A 17,350-nucleotide genomic window follows, 5' to 3' on the forward strand; every position below is an offset into this window, starting at 1 on the left:
CGTTTTGAACCCGAGACTCTCTGTTTTAGAATACAAGTCGGACAAATGAGAGGAGGTCATTCAGCCAACCAAGCCCGTGTCTGAGTTATGCCAGTCAGGCTTTGGGGGGTCTTTATCAGCAGAATTGGGCAACTACTGGAAACAAACCTTGGACAGGATGCCAGGCTATCACTGGGCACACAAACATGGTCCAGTATAACATCTTGAAGAACGTGCCTGCTGCCTTTGAACCCAAGGCTCATTGCTGTTAATGCCTGCATTGCGTGTACATCAGTTGGGCGTTCCTCCTAGCTGGACGTTGGCACGTTGGCGTGTCTCATCTGGTCAGTCCTGCACGGCGCCCCCAGTAAAGCACACCCAGTCGCCTTTGTCTGATGTGACCCGTTTATTGACACATTCGATGATTCAAGCACACAAAGAGCTGAAGTACCGTGGATTTTGTTCAAATGCTGGCATTCCCTGCAGGTGCCCTTTTGTGCAGTACAGCCCATAATAAACACAGTGGAGCTTCACAGGCACTGGACACTCCGGTCAGCCCTGATGGACACCCCACCAGTGCTTAGACCAGAGTGTTCAATGGGGCATCGTCTGCGCCCCCTGCAGGCCGTCCTGAGCAGCCATAAATACTCGGTGACGGTCACTTCACTGGACGGCCATTGTGCTGAAGAAGCTGCCAAGCCAACGTCTCCTTGACCACCGGCTCAGCTTTGGTGTTTTCCTAAGCCCCCCCACCCATCCAGATCAGTTTTATTCCATTTAAGCCCTCTCAGGAACATTGAGGACAAAGCTGAAGCCAACCTTATAGGGGGCGCCAGTCACACACCCCAAAACGTGGGGTCCCCCTAGTTATGAGGTGTGACTCCCACCAGCAGTGCAGCCCCTCGGCATTTTGACATTCAAAGCTGTTCAACTTTCAAACTGTGCAGGCGACACGACGGCTGCCATCGAGGGCGGCGGGTACGCGTCTCGCTCTACACATGAAAACGGCTCAAGAGCTGGAGAGTGCGGACCCTCCTACAGGACAGTGTACCCCTTTTGAGGTGGGCTGTGACCCAGAGACTCTCACTGCTATCATCTGACATCCTTCTGTTAATGGTTATGTGGGGTGGAACTGGGCACAAAGTATGGATTGGGTAGCAGTCTACCAGGGGGCACAGCCACAATCTCAGGTTAAAGTCCTCAGTCCTCCTGGCACACGTGACCGGGAAAGAGGCGGAGTCGAAATGAAGAAAGGGGCGGGATTTGAGATGTACTCAGGGGAGTTTGACATTCAAATGAGGTAGGGGTGCACTGGGTTAGATAAAGGGGCGGACCAGAATGGAGAATGGGCGGAGCTGGAGTTTAATTAGGCTAATGAGTGTTGGGCGGGGATGGGTGAGGTGGGTTTTGACACTCAAATGAGGGGAGGGGAGTAGATAAAAGGGGCGGGGCCTTACAACCAAACAAGAGTAGAGCAAAGCTTGAGACTTGGAGAAAGGGGCGGGGTTTGACATCAAGGTAGGCGTGGCACCGAGACGAGGGTGACTTGACCCATCACATCATAATCGGGGTCAGGGAAAGGATGGGGTGGGATGAGGCAGGGCAGGATGTGACAGCTGACCAAAGGGGTGGGATTTGACACCCAGACGAGGACCACGGGTCTGCAGTGATTTGTGCAGAACGTTTACCACAAAGTCAGGGTGGCACCAAATTCAGAGTCTTGTGTGCAAAGGGGCTACCATCTGGGGGCTTCAGGGCGAATCTGCCAACAGCTTCCTTTGGAAGGGAAATCACGAAGCGTAAAACCATCCCATGAATTCAGTATTTACAGCATCGGACCAGCCATGTCTACCACAGGGACCCTCAGAAAGTCGTGGGCATCGTGCTAAAGGTAAGAAAAGGGCTGAAGTGAAGGCGCCTCCTTTGTCCGACCAGCTGGATGGTCCTCACTCACCAGGCTACGTGCCCGACGCCAGCCACCTCAGACGTGAAAGGACACAGGGCAGAGTGGACAGAGTACGTGAAGAGCAGCGCCTCCTGCTGGGTGGGCAGCAGAACCTCAAGACGAGTTTCAGTGAAGTGAGGGAGCATCCTGGGGGACTGGAGAGCTCCAAGCAGGAATCGAGTGGACAGAGTGGCACCTCGAAGGCACAAGAGGCAGCAGGCGGGCAGCAGCGTCAGCCTCCTCCCGCTCTCCTCAGTTTGCGTTGCATAGCAGCCATCGGTGGGGAGCTGAGGGTCCTACATGTGCGACTCGCCCGTGTTCTGGACGCTCTTGCTCTGCGGGAACACAACTCGGGTCAGAGGTGGCACTCACCTGGCATCTGCCACTCGCATGGAGGTGACACCGTGATGGACCCGCCCTCTCACCTGTGCGTTTGAGGAGCTGTTGCTTGTGCTGCTGAACTCCGAGTATTTGGTCTTCTTCTTCAGGTTGAAGGTCGTGGCCAGGAAGTTCTTGTACTCGTCTCGTACCTGCAGAACATGAGCAGGCCGGAGGTGAGCCCACCCCACAAGAGTGTGTGCCTCGGGACCCGTCGTGGGACGCGACTCACCTGATTGGAGAGCAGGCAGTGCATAATGAAGATGAAGATGCCCTGCACACTGTTGAGGATGGTGAACAGGTACGTCATGACGATGGAACTGCCCTCAAACTGGAAACAGCCGAAGATCCACATGGAGCCCAGTATGCACAGCTGGGCAATGGCTGTGATTGTGAAAGCCCTGTGGACAACACGAGGGATAAGCTGAGCGGAGACGAGGGGCTAAAGGTCGAGTCCAGCTAGACGGCCCCCTCTGGCCTGAGAAGAAGCCAAGAAGCCCTTCCCAAGGCTAAGGACCCTGGGGGTCTCTGCCTTACTTGACTTTCTTCAGGTTGGGCATGTCCGGGTTGAGGCTTGTGAACTTCTCTGCCAGCTTCCACACAGTAATGATAAAGAAGACCACATTCACCTGCAAACAAGAGGGGGCAGATCAGGGAGGTGGCCAGTCGGCAGTGGGCACCACCGAGGGGCACCTGAAAGTAAGGACTCACCACAATAATTAGGCACACCGGGCCAAAGAAGCTCCAGATGAAATGGTCATCCAGCGACAGCCAGCAGCTGCAACAAGAGACGTCACACGAGACTTAAATGACAACATTCACTGGCAGCCCGTGTGTTTGGCGACCTGCCCATCGACTGTGAAGGTCGCCCCCCAAAAGTCTGACCACACAGATCATAGAAGCTCCTCCCACAAACTGCTTGTCCCCTCCACTAGCCCATCCTTTTAAGCTCCTCCCACACATTTTCTGTCTGATCACATGGCAGTCAAATATTCTGTTGTTCACAAGTGAACGCTAACCCAAGCTGTTGTCACCTCTCACACTGGCACTGGCACTGGCACTGGCACTTACCAGGTGACCTGTATTTAAAGCCCCACCCCACACTTGCCAAACAGACCCCAATAGATTTACCAAGCGCCCCCACACGATGTCCACCCATTCACTTAGTGCCCCGCCCACCCCAATACTCACTAGCCAGTGAGACTTAAGAAGTGAAGCCCCTCCCCAAAGCTGACCCCGCCCCCATAGGCACTGCTAACTCAGGCGGACTCTGTGCATTTAAATATCTGCTCCACCCCACCTATGGAGACTCACTTGCTGAGGCCACACCCACACACTGAGGGGTCCGCCCAGTTCAACCCTGCAACTCACACACTGGAAGATGCAATTTACTGACACACCCCTGCCCACACACTGCCCACCCCACCCTCATTGGCAGCTCGGACTCCCAGATGGAGCTCAGAAGGGCCTTTCTGCTGCCCACCCCACCCCAGACATTTACTGGCCTTTCAGACTGACCACATGACCCGTGCGTTCAAACGCTTGCCCAGTCCATAGCTGCTTCACCCGCAGGCACCCACTGTCAACTGGGACTTACAGAGATCCTGCGGTTCAAACCCCGCCTACACACTTGAAGCCCCGCCCTATCCCTGATTGGCCACTCACATTTACTACACTCTGGCAGCCCACCCCTCGATACTCATTGTCCCACCCACAGTAACGCCCCACAGCCCACACACTCACTGCCGTTTGGTCCCATAGCCGCTGCTTTTCACCGAGGCCGAGATGAGCACGATGGCTGCTGGGACACCGTAGCCGAATGCAAACATGTAGAGCTTGCGCAGCGTCGTGTTGAAGACGAGGACCACCATGCGGTAGAGCTGAATCCCCTCCAGGCACATCCAGGTGAAGGCGGCCATAAAGAAGAAGTGCAGCAGCCCTGCCACCACCGCACAGCCCACCTGTGGAGACAACAAGTGTGATCAACCAGGCAAATGGGTGGCTTTCTGAGGTGCCTGTGCCCACGTGTTCAATGGCTACCTTGTTGTTTGTGCTGGAGATGCCCGCCAGGAAGACGAGGTCAGCGATGAAGAGGCTGATGCACAGGTGCAAGTGGATGGTATTGCGTGTCCCTTGGATGGCACGGCAGTAGAAGAAAGTGAGGATGCAGAGTGCCAAGCAGATGAGCGACAGCGAGAGGCCCACCCAGGTGATCACCTTCAACTCAAAGATGTCCTGCCAGAGAGGTCAGGGACAGTGTGAGGACCCAGAGCAGTGGCAGAGTGTCCGGCCCACCCCAAAGAAATGCTCACCTCAATGTCATAGAGGGCCATGAGGACAGCGAAGCTGCTGAGGTGATCGGCACGGCAGGTGGTGTGAGTGACATTGGACATTGTGGTGTGGCAGCCATCTTTGGACCAGTAGCTCCTGCCGCCTGATGACTTCCAGTAGACACACACCACTTTGTAGCCAGTGGAGTCCTGCAAGTTCACAAAAGAAGAGAATTATTACGAACACCAGACATGGGGATGGACTTGTCCACTTGGGGGGCACACAGACCTCCAGGTGTGAAAAGGTCAAATTCACAGGTCTGGCCAGGTTGCCTTCCTTCCTGCTGCCCACGGTGACCGTCGCGATCTTGGAATTCAGATACACCTCATCCATGTGTCTCTGCAGGTCCTCTTCTAAGGAGTCCTCCATGTTGGACAGCATGTCACCATAGGTGATGAGAAACACGGTGGCAAAGCCTGTGGTGGGGGGAGAGCACAGGGCACATGTGTGGCAGCCATTCTGGGGAGCCACCGGTGGGCCGGGGAAACGCACCAAATCCGACTGACCTGGACTTCCGTGGCTGGCTGCCGTCTCCCAGTCTGTCTCCATGACGACGCCTTCCGTCTGCAGCACCACCTGACCTTTGGGCGAAGTGGCTCTTCGGACCCGGACTGCGGCGTCTGCGGTGAAAGTGGCGGTGTCAGTTATGTGCGGTGCTGGTGTGAAAGGCGCTATAATCTGTCGTGCCTCGCGTGCCATAGATGAATGTTGGATAATCGAGACAAGTTCCAAATACGGATGATCCTAAGAAGTGAGTTCTTGTGCCTCTTTCTAGTAGGACCAAGTCCTGCAATGCGTTCCTCGCTGCCTGCTCGAAGTGGACCCCATAACCCCTGTCCTCGAGTCCTTGCACTGGCTGCCCGGCACAAACATTTCACACAAAATGGCCGCAGCTCTGCTTACGTATCTGGCCTGTCATTTTTTACAAACTGGGCGAACGTGAAGATCTCGAGATGCCAGCCTGCTAAAGAAGTGGAGATTGTGGCCACGCAGCTCTGGAGGGTCTCTCAGTGATTCCCCTTTGCTGATTAGAGCTGCTGATTGTTTCTGTTTGTTACCCATTTGCATAAAAGTAGAAGCGATTCCTGACCCCCCTGCATTCTGCTACTCTGCCCGCTGTCCTGCTGTACCCACTTGGTGCCACTGCAAAGCTGCTCTCCTGCCCATGGAGGAGTCATCTGAGATACTGGGTGGCATTGGGAGGGAGGGACTTGGTGGGTTAGACCCCAGATTTTATATTTGGTGCCCCCCCCAACCAGGTTATAGTGTTATTTATTACACTGATGTTGAAACACCAAGGGAGACCCCCACCCCATCACTTAAAGATGTTTGTTAATCTGTGAACTCTAAAACCCCAAGGGGGGACCCCAACCTCCCCCTGCTCTTCGGTGTTATAAACGAAACTCGCAGGGTCAGGCGCTCGGCTAAGAAATCTCAAGAAGATGGAGGAGGACGCCCACAACACGGTGGGGGCCGGTGGAGATTCGACTCCAACTCCAGCGCTGCGTAAGATAAGTGAAATGAGACACCGTAAAGGGGGGCTGAGACCCCGAGACCATCAAATCCTAGAAAAGCCCCGACTGGGAGGTTTGGAATCAGTTTCTGTCATCACAGACCTGACCGGAGAACAACCAGCAGGGGTTAGCGTGTCTTTACGTGTCCTCATTAGTCACATCGCTCAGTGAGGGGCGCTATACACAAACAAGCTACACGGTAAAATGAGCAAAGTGAGCAGCGAGCTGCTTCAGGCTGGCACAGGAGCCAGGGGCACTACGAGGAGTGACAAAGGCCAGGAGAGCTCACACCTACCGCGGCTGTCCATGGTCTGCCCGGACGGGTCATCTGGCAGCAGTGGAGCAATCAGCATCAGTGTGTCCTCAACCTGAGCGAAGAACTCCGAAACGTTGGCGCCGCCCACCTGGCCTCTGCTGACGATGCCCTCAATGTGACCTACGAGAGTCTGAGCGAGAGACACACAGGTAAAGCAAGCGGGTACACCAGACAGGGTGACACAGAGAGGCCGATCATGCAGGACCACCCATTTACAGTCAGTAGGGGGCGCTCATCCCACTCTATATGGCTTAAGTCTGCACACAGAAGATGACCACAGGTGTCACATGTCCATAAGAGGTGGTGGACAGCTGTCACTTGGTGGACCCCTCAAAGGCCCTCTCAGCTCTGGCCAGTGAAACTCTGCTTGGGGACCCTTAAAGCTCAGAGCTTACCTTGAAATGCGTCACGTCCTGAGTGGCTTCATGGCTGATCTGCTCCTCACAAAGCTTCTTAGCAAAAGACTTGAGGTCAGCCATAGCCTGAAAAAGAAGAAGGACATTACAGCCGTTTAGGGGGTCAGCCACGAGCGAGCGGCTAGCAAGTGAAATCAAGCGCCATCTGCAAGAAATGGAGGTCAGGGCCAAGGGGGAAAATGTAAGAAACCGAAGAGTTGAGGAGGAGGAGGAGGAGGAGAAGAACGAGGGTGAAAAAGGCGCAGTCTGAAGCCGGATGACGGGCACACGGCTAGAGCACCGGCAGACTAGAAGGTACAGTAGGTGGGCACAGAGTGGGGTGATGGCCCAAGCATAAACTGGCCTCAAGGGAGCACAGACCACTGCCAGTCACACAGCCCCCCTGTGCCCAGCTGCTGTTCTTCAGGCTTCTCAATTCCTGGTCCACCAGTAAAGAGACCACCGGCACCAGGACTCTCTGTGGACCTTTGAGGAGCTGCTATGGCCGCCTGCTCCCTCCTTGTTCTCATTCTCCTCCATTGCTTCCTGCTGCTCGTGTCCTTCCTCGTCATGGCCTGCTCTTCTCCTCCTCACCTTTGAACCTTCACTCTCTTGTCTCCTCCTCTTCTTGTCTTTTATCTTCTCTTTCACTTTTCCTAGTCCTCCCTTCCCTTTGCCCTTTTCTTTCACCTCCTCATTCTCACGTCTTCTCTCCTTCCTCCTTTTCCCACTCCATCTCTTTTCCCTTTTACTCTTCTTTTTCTTCTGCTTCTCCTCTTCCTCACTCTGTTTTTCTCCTTCCTCTCTATTTCCTCCTCCTCCTTTTCTACTCATCACTATCTTCACCCTCCTCTTTCTTCTCCTTCTTCCTCTTCCTCACTTTTAATTTTTCCCGCTTTTCCTTTTCCTCCACTTCATTCTCATTTCACCTCCCCTCGTTGTTCTCTTCCTCCACCCTTCTTTTCCTTTTCCTCCTTGCCCTCACTCTGTTCATCTTCTTCTCTTCACTTTTCACCCTGTGCTCCTCCTACTCTTCTTTCTCTTTCTTGTGCTCACTTCTCCTCTTCCTCCCTCTTCTTCCTCCTCTACGCTGGCCCAAGTCCCATGTTCTCCACCTCCTCACGGGCCCGTGATGCTCAGGTGACGGTTACCGGCTACAGAGCTAGATGTGTCCACCTACCTGGATCTCATTTGTGTCAAACTTTGAGCAGTTGAGGGCTAGAAAAGACAAGAAATGGGCACCTCTGGTTAGTGGACAGCAGCCATTCGGGTGACTAACACAGAAGTCTGTCTGGTTTGGTGACATGTGAGGGTGACACCTGAGGCCCATGCTGTCCCCTTGTGTCACACAAGTCTAATAGGTCACCTAGACGAGTGGGTGGTGTGATTGAGTGTCCAGCCTACTTAAAGTGTAGATGAGTTCCACTCAGTGGCTCCCCAAGTGGACAGATACTGTAGTGCTCCTTGGAGGACATTCAATGGGTGTCACCCTATGAGCACAGCACCCCCTGGTAGATGGCCTTGCTCTGATGGACATGTTGGCCAAAGCTTCAGCTAGTGATCCACAGAGCAGGCCTTCAGGACACACTGCCACATGATCACATGACAGGGGGCACCTGAAGAGAATCTGAGGAGCACCTCTGCTGTCCCACCATCTATGTGTATGTCACCTCATCCCTAATGACCCCCCCTGCCCCCCAACCCGTCTCCTACCTTCACAGGTGGACTCGTTTGCTCTGAACTGATATCTTCCTGCAGTGGACATGAAGCCTTGAGAGCAGGAGCAGTTGTATCTGCCCATTGTGTTGGTGCAGTTGGCATTGGGGCCGCAGATCTCGGGGGTCTCTGTACATTCATCGATGTCTGCAGTACAAATGAAGTACAAAAGCTTTAGTGGTCTGAAGGCAGCCATTCCTGATGCTGTGAGCTCATTACTCTGACATGATGTCCTGGTCACTCAGCGTGCTGACCACACTGGTCACCTGGTCCCATCTTTTCCTTGCTGCCTCCTATTTTCAAGGTGGACACACTGGAGTTGTCACTTGGAGAGGCGTGCAGTCTACTGATGGACACAGGCGTGCTGTTAATGTGGACCACAGGATGTGCCAACTGATAAAGTAAAGGTCCAGTGGAGCAGCACCCCCACCGAGAGTTCACGTGTGACAGGTGGCACAATCAGCTGAAGCTGGGTGAGGTGCCAAGGGCCCTGATAGCACTACAGCTGCTGGACACGGGCCTGCTGATGTCCAGCCATGCTGTGGTCTCACTGGGTACTGCAGGACTTACTGGCTTTAAGGACCGAGGCATGGCACTGGTGGGGACTCATCAGTATGGGGACAGGGCAGCAGCAAGCGGGGTGGATTAAGGGCAAAGCAGAGGGACGCTGGACAGGAGGAGGAGGAGGTCAGTACGCCGGGTCCTTCATCTTGCTGTGGCAGAAGCAGCATCTCCTACATGCTGGCCACACAGAGTGCCGTGATGTGACACAAAGCAAGGCACACGTGACACCAGGCCTCTGTTACCTTCACAATGGGTCCCTCGGAGTGGCGGCTGCCCAGCTGGCACCCTGAACCCTTGTATGCAGGAGCAGCTGAAGCTTCCTGGCGTGTTTAGACAGGCAGCACTGAGGCCGCATGGGAAAGGCGACTTTCGACACTCATCGATATCTGCAGAAGGATGAGAAGATAACGACTGGGCATTGACCAGCTGGCCACCTCAGTGTCAAACAGGATGACGTTCAGGACTTGGTCACTAGGTGGCACTTTCACTATGACAGGTTAGCGGGTGCCAATGCCCTCCTGGCACTAACTGGCATTAATTAAAGAAGCATTACCCTGGCAGGAGGACTCGTTGGCTGTGAAGTTCTGCTGTCCAGATGTTGAGGTGAAGCCTGGTTGGCAGGAGCAGCTGTAGTTGCCAATTGTGTTCCTACATGTGGCATTGGGGCCGCAGAGGCCGCGCTGCTCAGTGCACTCATTAATGTCTGAGGGGAGGAGAAAAGGGAAAGGAGGTGAAGTGGAGTCGGACAGAGACAAGTGAGCGAGCAGAAGGGCACAGAGGTGCCAGGCGGGTGGTCTTCTCGTGCTCCTCGTCTCTCTTACCTCTACAGAAAGATTCAGTATAAGGGAACGTGACCTTCTTGTTGTGGTTCCTGTAGCCGGCCTGGCACTGACAGTGGTAGCTCCCGTAGGTGTTGACGCACAGCGCGTTGTCTGAGCAGAAGTCAGGGGTACTGCACTCATCGTGGTCTGCAGAGACAGGAAGCAATGACCACCTCACAGTGGACACGGGCAGGAGCAACAGGACAACACTGACTAGGTGCCCCTCACCACCTGTCCACTACACAGGTGGGCCACACCCTCAGGGTTCTAAAGCCACAAGGAGCTCCTGTCACTGTCACCTCCTTTGTGTCCTTCCAACCCCCCACTTCACCCTGAGGCTTCACAGAACTTACCCACTGAGGTGCCATTGGATAACTTAGACATGCCATCACCAGTGGTCTGCACACAGGGGCCGGTGACCACCCAGAAGAACGCCACTGCAAAACAAAAAGGACAATGAAAGTGAAGGCTCCTCGCAGTGGACACTTGTGCCCTCCAGACCTGGGATGTCCAGCCTGGCACAGCTGCCCTTTGGACTATTTCAAACTCGATCTTCATGCCAATCCTTACTCACATGGCACACACTGGCACAGTTTGGCACCACATTGAACTGCTTTCTATTATGAACTACTTTTTATAATGTAGGCAATAAAGAAGAGAACAGGGGGGTGGCCACTGAGTGCTGGCGTGCCCGGGACCCCTAAGATGTCTTTGAAGTTGCCTCTCAGCGTGCCTCACTTGCACTTCCTCTTTTGCCAGCTGGCCATTCAGATTGCCCACCCACAGGGACTGGGCACACACTCAGACCGTAGCAGATGATTTGCCCACCAAGGCCTGCACATACTGTGATGCTCTTGGGTACGCGATGGACATGGTGGACGTGCTGCTCCTCCCTCAAGGAGCCGATGCCAGCATCTTCAGACACAAAGCAGGACGCAGCTTTCATTGCATTAAACCCTGTGGAGTGACAACTCGGTGGCAGTGGTGCCCGGCGGTTATCTAGGCATACACTGGACCTCTTAACACCAGCTTAAAATGCCACGGCATGCTTAAGGTTTGCTGCTGACCATGTCTACCCCTTTACCAAATGGATAGCGTGGCACATCACAAAACACCCTTCACGTCCAGCTGAATGTAACGGTGAGTTCAGTCCAACTGAGTGTCCTGCACAACATGAGTGTGCCAGGCGGCCAAGAAGAAGTGCCAGCAGTGAATGGTTAGGACCACCTATCCAGGTCTGGGGTGCCATTTTAAAACATCATGTCTTATATTTATGTCCACACGGCCATTTTTGATTCAAAGTGTGCAAACCACTTCAGTGCCCTCCAGAATATGCCAGGTAGTGTTGGTTTTTATAGTGCCTGGCAGCACAGCATGGCTAAGGTGCCACACCCTAAAGCACGAGGCTGGTGGTTCAAGCTTGTGTGCCACTGAGTCAGCCAGTTCACTGAGCACAGGTAGCACTGTGTAGTGGCATTGACCACAGAAAGGCACTATATAAGGCATGTGATGCCAACCGTTTGTGACACTTGTCTGAAGACAAGTCACCAAACATCAGACACACAAATGCCACCACATTTCAAAAGTGTGAAACCAACGCACCCAAGATGCCAGTCCACCAGGGGCCAGTGGCACAAATCTCATTCACAGCTTCAAGTGGGCAAAGCAACTCAGGACTGCCAAGCCAGCGATTCCCAAATGAGGATCTTCTAAAAAATTCCCAGGAATTCTGCAGTTGTCCTCAATGCACAGATTGTAACATTGGCAAACCAACCAACTCCAGGTGCCCATCCCAGCAAACCCAGGGCACAAGGCAGGAACAACACCTGGACATGGTGCCAGTCCAGCACCCTTCTGCATTCTGATTCACAGAGATGTTTGTCGTGTCCTGTTATCACCGGGCACTGCCATGCACTGCCAACCTTACCCTCATGGCAGCCAGAGCTAGCTGGTCATAAATCTGAACTTATAAAAAAATGATGTGTTATATAGTGCCTTTCACGGGCACAGCTCAGCTGGAAAAAGTGGCCGTGTAACCGCAGTGAGGCTGCCTGGAGTGGCAAAGACCCCTGGCAGGTCACAGTTTTCATTATTTGACAGCGGGGTCACCGCTCAGTCATTCATCTGTGTTTTATATTGTGCCATCTCGAGGCAGACAAAGGGGCAATTCTCTGCTGTCTTCTCACCTTCCTCACCAGCCCGAAAGGCAGACTCTGAACTGCCCACCTGTGTGGAATGCCCCCCAGTGACCTGGCATCCCATCCAGGGAGGGTCCTGCCCTGTGCCAAGAGCAACGTGGACAATGGCAGGTAGAAGTTCTCTGTTGTTCTCCTTGGGGGGGGGGGTCTCACTTTTCAATTGTTTTGACGGGTGTTTTTAAATTTATTTTAATATAATTTTTATGTTTATTTGTTTACTTCAGAAATTCAGCGGCGGCCATTTCATGGGCTGTGCCTTGGATACGAATTTGTGGGCTTCTCCTTCACAGGCAGGCAGGCAGGCGTGAGCTGCTGCTTCAAAGTCACACGTCGCAGGTGATGAGGGCTTTGGGTTTGAGACGACCAGCGGTGGGTGGACAACCAGTCCACTTTCTACCAGTCTGCCACATTCTCTCCATTCACTTTTGTACCAGTTAGGGTGGGGGACCTTTCTAAGAAATGTGGAGGAATCAAAATGGAGGATGTGCTGTCAGGCTAATGAAGTGGAGCTCTGGGGGTCTGCATGAGGGGGTCTCAGAACTGACAGAGGAGCTCAGTAGTCACTGGGCATAAATCTTCATGTGAGGATGTGCCCATCTAAATATCTAAGCAATATTGTTCTTTCATAGCTATTATATAGCGCCTTTCACATCTATCTATTATATAGCGCCTTTCACATCTATCTATCTATTATATAGTGCCTTTCACATCTATCTATCTATCTGTGTTATTTACACCTTTTCACGTCCTTCCTGTAGTGTCTTTTCTACCTATTACAGTATATAGTGCCTTTATTACCCATCTCTCTCTATTATATAGTGCCTTTCATGGCTCTGTTATTTTCACGTGTGTTACACAGACCCTTCCACACCTATCACACTCTACAGAGCCTCTCCTATGTATCGATCTATCTTATGACATGACCCTTTCTAGAACTCTTATATAGCGCCTTTCACTTCTATCTGTCTCTCTAACAGACTGTGTCCCTCCTCTTTCTTTCTTGTCCAGGCCGATCGTGCAGTCGCCCTCCAATCTGGCCGCCTCAGCTCACTGCTCCCCCTGGTGGCCGCTCGTTCCCTCGCCCACCACACCAAGCCCTCAATCGGAGCCCCGCGGTTATTTTTGGCTGCGCTCGGCTTTGGTGACCACAAGCGCGATTTGTGTAAAGGCGGCTTCGCCTCGGGCACGGAGATGACACGGCCGATCTGTCGCTGTCGCTGCCCCTGCGGTTGTGTGCGCTGCGCTTTTGCTCCGTGCCAGCTTGGCAGAGCAGAGGGGGGCGGGCGGGCACAGGCGGCTCCTGTGGCTTCCCCGGGGCCTCCCTGACGCACATCCTCCGCTCGGTGGAAGGAGAAGTGCGACCTACGGAGCCAGGAGGGTCCGCGTGAAGCACGTGGGATGAGTCGATCGGTGGAGAGATGAAGAAGGCGGAAAGAAAAAGTGAAAGAAGAAAAGTCGAAAAGGGCGGCAGGAGACGCGGGCGGGCGGGGAATGGACGGAAGGGCCAGTGAGTGGGCAGACAAACATCCGCCCGTCTCGTCAATGTGACATCAGAAAGGGTCGATCGGAGACCCCCAAATCTCGGAGACACTCCCAACGCCCCCGTAGCCCTCCGAGTTTTGTTCAGAAGCTCCGGCCGCGCCCCGCTGGTGGGCTGCCCGCTCCATCACTTTTGGGGTCCAGCTGAGGGGCTTCTCGGACGTTTCGTTTTTTTCTTTTTTTGCCCCCAGTTCCGATCGCTTCTCATTTTCCACGGACGTTTGCGATTCCTCGCGCGATTTTTACTTTTAACTTTTGCTGTCGTGCTGAAGTGTCGCCATCCGGCGTGTCACTCGGGGCGCCTACTCGGGTTCACTCAGTTTGCCTTTCTCCACTCGTCGCGCCGCTGGGACCCTCAAATGGCGCTGGGGTGGTGGTCTCTGTCTTGAATGCGTTCATTTGTGTGATTTGAAAGAAATGAGATGGCGAAGTTAGACCCCACCCCCCCCCCCTCCCCCCAAACCGGACTGTCTATGTTGTGCGACAATAAAACGGAGACGTCGAGTGGATGACAGCACTGGAAGGTCGCCTGGTGACTCGTCTGGTGTTTCACTGATTTGAAAGTTTAACGAATTAAACGAACGCAGCGACCTTCGTGTTTGTCGGGTGACCTCAGGCCTCTTCATGACATTTTTACAGGTGCACACCACCCACTGAGACTGCTGGCACCAAACGCAGGACCCTTCCTGGCATAAAGTGAGCTGAGTGACCACCTGGGGACCCGCAGACAGTGCAGGGGACATGGAGACGAGTGAGGGGACCAAAACGGTGACACCTATTGTCATAGTTAAGGGCTCTTGTGGGTTGGTGGGCACCACTGCCACTTCCCAGATCCCACGTGGTAGGTGTGATTGTGGGGACTCTGCACCTTCTCCCTGTGACTGCCTGCCCGCTCACAGCTCTACTGGGTGGTCCATTCCTGCCTGATGCTCAGTGCCACCAGGGGAGGCTCCTGTGTCCCTAAGCCTGTTTGATGAGGTTCTTGTACTTGTGCTGTTGATGATCTCCATTTTAGAAGTGTGACACCTGAAGTTTTTTTTAAGTGTTTATTTCAGGGCCTCCTGCTTGGGTGGCACTTGAAGGTTTAACACCCACCGCGTTCTTCATTTGACACAAATCAGTTTGGAACAGTCTGGAAGAGATCAGGCCACTGAGCCCCCCAAAGCCCACCACTCCCGTCCACTTAACTCCTCCAAGATGACACCAAGTCCAGTTTTGGAGGTCTCTAAAGTCCTCTACCTGGTCACCTGTTCCACGTGTCTGTGGTCCTCTTCCTAATGTTTCTGTGACAGTGACCCTTCACAAGTCCCCTGCAGCGGTGTCCCCCCGTGTGTTCTTGATGGACTCATTTTAAAGTCCGCGTCTCGATCCACTGGACACATTTTAAACACTTCAGTCAGGCCTGCTGCTCATCTCTGAAAAGGCTTCGCTCCCTGGACGTCTCCTCACAGCTCAGACCCCTCAGACGCCCCTCTCTGGACTTTTTCTGGTGCTGCTTTGTCTTTAAGGAGGCCAAAAGTGTACCCAGTGCTCCACAGGAGGCCTGATAAAGCCGGTGAGTGGTGCTGCACACAGCATGGCGCTATAGAACCTGGCACCCGATGGTGACAAGTCCACTGCGACTCCAAAGTCCCCTTTGTGCGTTCAAACCTCACAGGTTTAGTTCCTAAATTTCCTGCCATTAAATGTCACCTTCCCAAACGCAGCCTGATGTGTCCTGTGCAAGTCCCCCTGTGAGGATGTCAGCCCACCCAACTTGCCGCTGGGTCTCAAGTCAGCGCAATTCACGTGACAGTGACATGTCAGGACAACACCTGAAGATGAGTTCGTTCACAAAGGTGGCCTTGCTGGGCTCGGACCGGGGGGCTACACGACAGCCTCCTAAATGGTTACAAAGGGGAGCGGCGGAAATGCCAGGAAGAGCTCGAGCTCCTCGGCCCACGTGAAGCCCCCTCTCGCTGTCTTTTCTTATTTGTTGACCGCACTGCCGAATCTTCCGCTTTACGGACCGAAAGGCCACCCGCTACCAGCAGGAGGCGCTCGTCGTGGAGGCAGGTGTTGGTGGAGGTCTCACCTGCGGCGCCGACCCTCAGAGCGTCCTAAAGGACGTCACCCTGCCCTGTCCCGTGCTGTCCCCTCGTGTCCCTAGGCGTGTGTCTCTTCCTATTGTCACCGCGCGTGTTTGTGTTCTGATGATCCACCCCAAAAGTAAACGAGCGTCACGATTCCAAATAAAGCCGAAGCCGTGGAGCCCAAGTGAGCGCCATGCCCGCCCGGCGCCGTCACCTTCCTTTTACAGCGCCCACGAGTAACGGCAGCCGAGCTCCCGAGAGGGGCGACGCCAAGTTCACGGCGGGGTTTTCCGTTTTTACTTAGTTCCGTTGAAGCGCCTCCTCGTTTGTCTTCTGCACTCTCGGCGGCGCTCGCTGGGATTTGCTTTCACATTCAGTGTGCCCCTGGCACGCTGCCACCCCTCTGTCTGCCAGGAGCGCCCACACGCCCCCGGTCCGCTCACGTCCGACTTACCGACGAAAGCCGCAGAGGAGCCCATGGGTGCGCCAAGTCCCGCCGCGCCTCGATGGGGCGGCCCAGAGCAGAGAAAAGTTCGTCTGAAGGGTCGCCGCCGTGGCCGTCTGTCCCCGTTAGTCCCCGGCGGTCTTCGCCGATCCGCTACGTGAGAAGCTGCGGCTCTCGTCTGCTGGGTGATCGCGTTACACGGGGCGGCGTCGGCGCTTTTTGCGAGCAGCAGCCAGTAAGCAAGTTGTGGCCTTTCTGACGGACACACCCAGGGGACCGCGACTCGGAAAAGGAGGGACGGGGAGCGCGGCTTCTGATTGGCTCGCGCAGATGAACAGACAGGAGGTGTCCAGGGTGGGCGTGTCTGGCGCGCAGGACGAACCTGGGCACACGAGCTGGCACGGGCAATGCACCGGGCGCAGGGTCCCTCATCAGACTGGACTGCCTGCCTTTGCTGGTGAGGGGCTTCGACTGCACGCCACTTCAGTTTCGTTTTCCAGTGCAAATGGAGGAGCCCGCTCCCGCTTTTCACCTGTAGGGGGCGATGTACGGGGTGGACCTTCGAAAAAGTTTCAAGTTGAGACGGAGTTCTGAGCCTGCAAAGGGCGCTATAAAATAAAGGGGTGCTTACCGAGAAGATGCCCCTCTAGTCTCCGGCTGAGGACGCCACTTCAGACTGGCATACCCTGACTAGATGTGCTGGTTGGCTGTGATTGAGAAATACAATCAGTGTGATCCACTGAGGACCCCCCTCTATTCAACTTGTCTTCTCTGTGCCCTGCTGTGCCACTTGGTGCCCAAGGAAAGACACTGAGGTACGGGGGGGGCCTTGCAGCCAACAAATGAGGGGCACAGACTGATATAAAACTGTAGAATGGCCAGTAAGGGGTGGGTGACCAGTTGGCTGAGGTCTCCAAGACTGTCTGACTTTGTCTGTTATGACCCGCCGTGGACCCCAGCAGTTGTCTTCTCTCTTTGTTGTCCTGATGACCTCAATGGATGGACGCTGTGAGGAGCCCCCCCCCCCTTAGACCTTTTGTTCATTTTCTGTTTGTGTGCTTTAGTCATTTGTGCATTACAGGAACACTCGAGTCTGCACTCGCTGAAAGGCGCTATACTAAATGGACTGATTTGACT

The 17,350-nt window shown here is 54.2% G+C and overlaps 1 protein-coding gene across 2 annotated transcripts; it reads right to left on the reverse strand.

The window, feature by feature from the left end:
- Window positions 1-366: 366 nt before the first annotated feature.
- On the reverse strand, window positions 367-16,607 carry LOC114667387 (adhesion G protein-coupled receptor E1). 2 transcript variants are annotated; one of them, XM_028822666.2, is made up of 19 exons: window positions 16,223-16,607; window positions 10,313-10,396; window positions 9,960-10,106; window positions 9,692-9,841; window positions 9,381-9,524; window positions 8,572-8,721; window positions 8,039-8,076; window positions 6,859-6,945; window positions 6,443-6,593; window positions 5,140-5,253; window positions 4,862-5,049; window positions 4,615-4,782; window positions 4,343-4,537; window positions 4,046-4,263; window positions 3,014-3,080; window positions 2,840-2,931; window positions 2,535-2,703; window positions 2,350-2,454; window positions 367-2,259 (listed from the first exon to the last, which is right to left on the reverse strand). In XM_028822666.2, exons 1-19 carry the CDS (start codon window positions 16,245-16,247, stop codon window positions 2,221-2,223), a joined length of 2,331 nt encoding a protein of 776 aa, XP_028678499.1. In that variant the 5' UTR covers window positions 16,248-16,607; the 3' UTR covers window positions 367-2,220. The 2 variants fall into 2 exon arrangements, with proteins under 2 accessions (XP_028678499.1, XP_028678500.1); XM_028822667.2 differs by lacking the exon at window positions 9,381-9,524.
- Window positions 16,608-17,350: the final 743 nt, after the last annotated feature.

This window comes from Erpetoichthys calabaricus, chromosome 17 (genome assembly GCF_900747795.2).
Source record: "Erpetoichthys calabaricus chromosome 17, fErpCal1.3, whole genome shotgun sequence".
Lineage (NCBI taxonomy): Eukaryota > Metazoa > Chordata > Cladistia > Polypteriformes > Polypteridae > Erpetoichthys > Erpetoichthys calabaricus.

Bases quoted from the DNA above. Each gene is read 5' to 3' on its own strand.
- LOC114667387 (XM_028822666.2), bottom strand. From the start codon at position 16,247: ATGGGCTCCTCTGCGGCTTTCGTCG. The intron at 6,946-8,038 runs GTAGGTGGACAC...CTTCTTTTTCAG, and splicing joins TTGACACAAATGAGATCCAG to GCTATGGCTGACCTCAAGTC. The intron at 5,050-5,139 runs GTCAGTCGGATT...CCCCCACCACAG, and splicing joins AGCCAGCCACGGAAGTCCAG to GCTTTGCCACCGTGTTTCTC.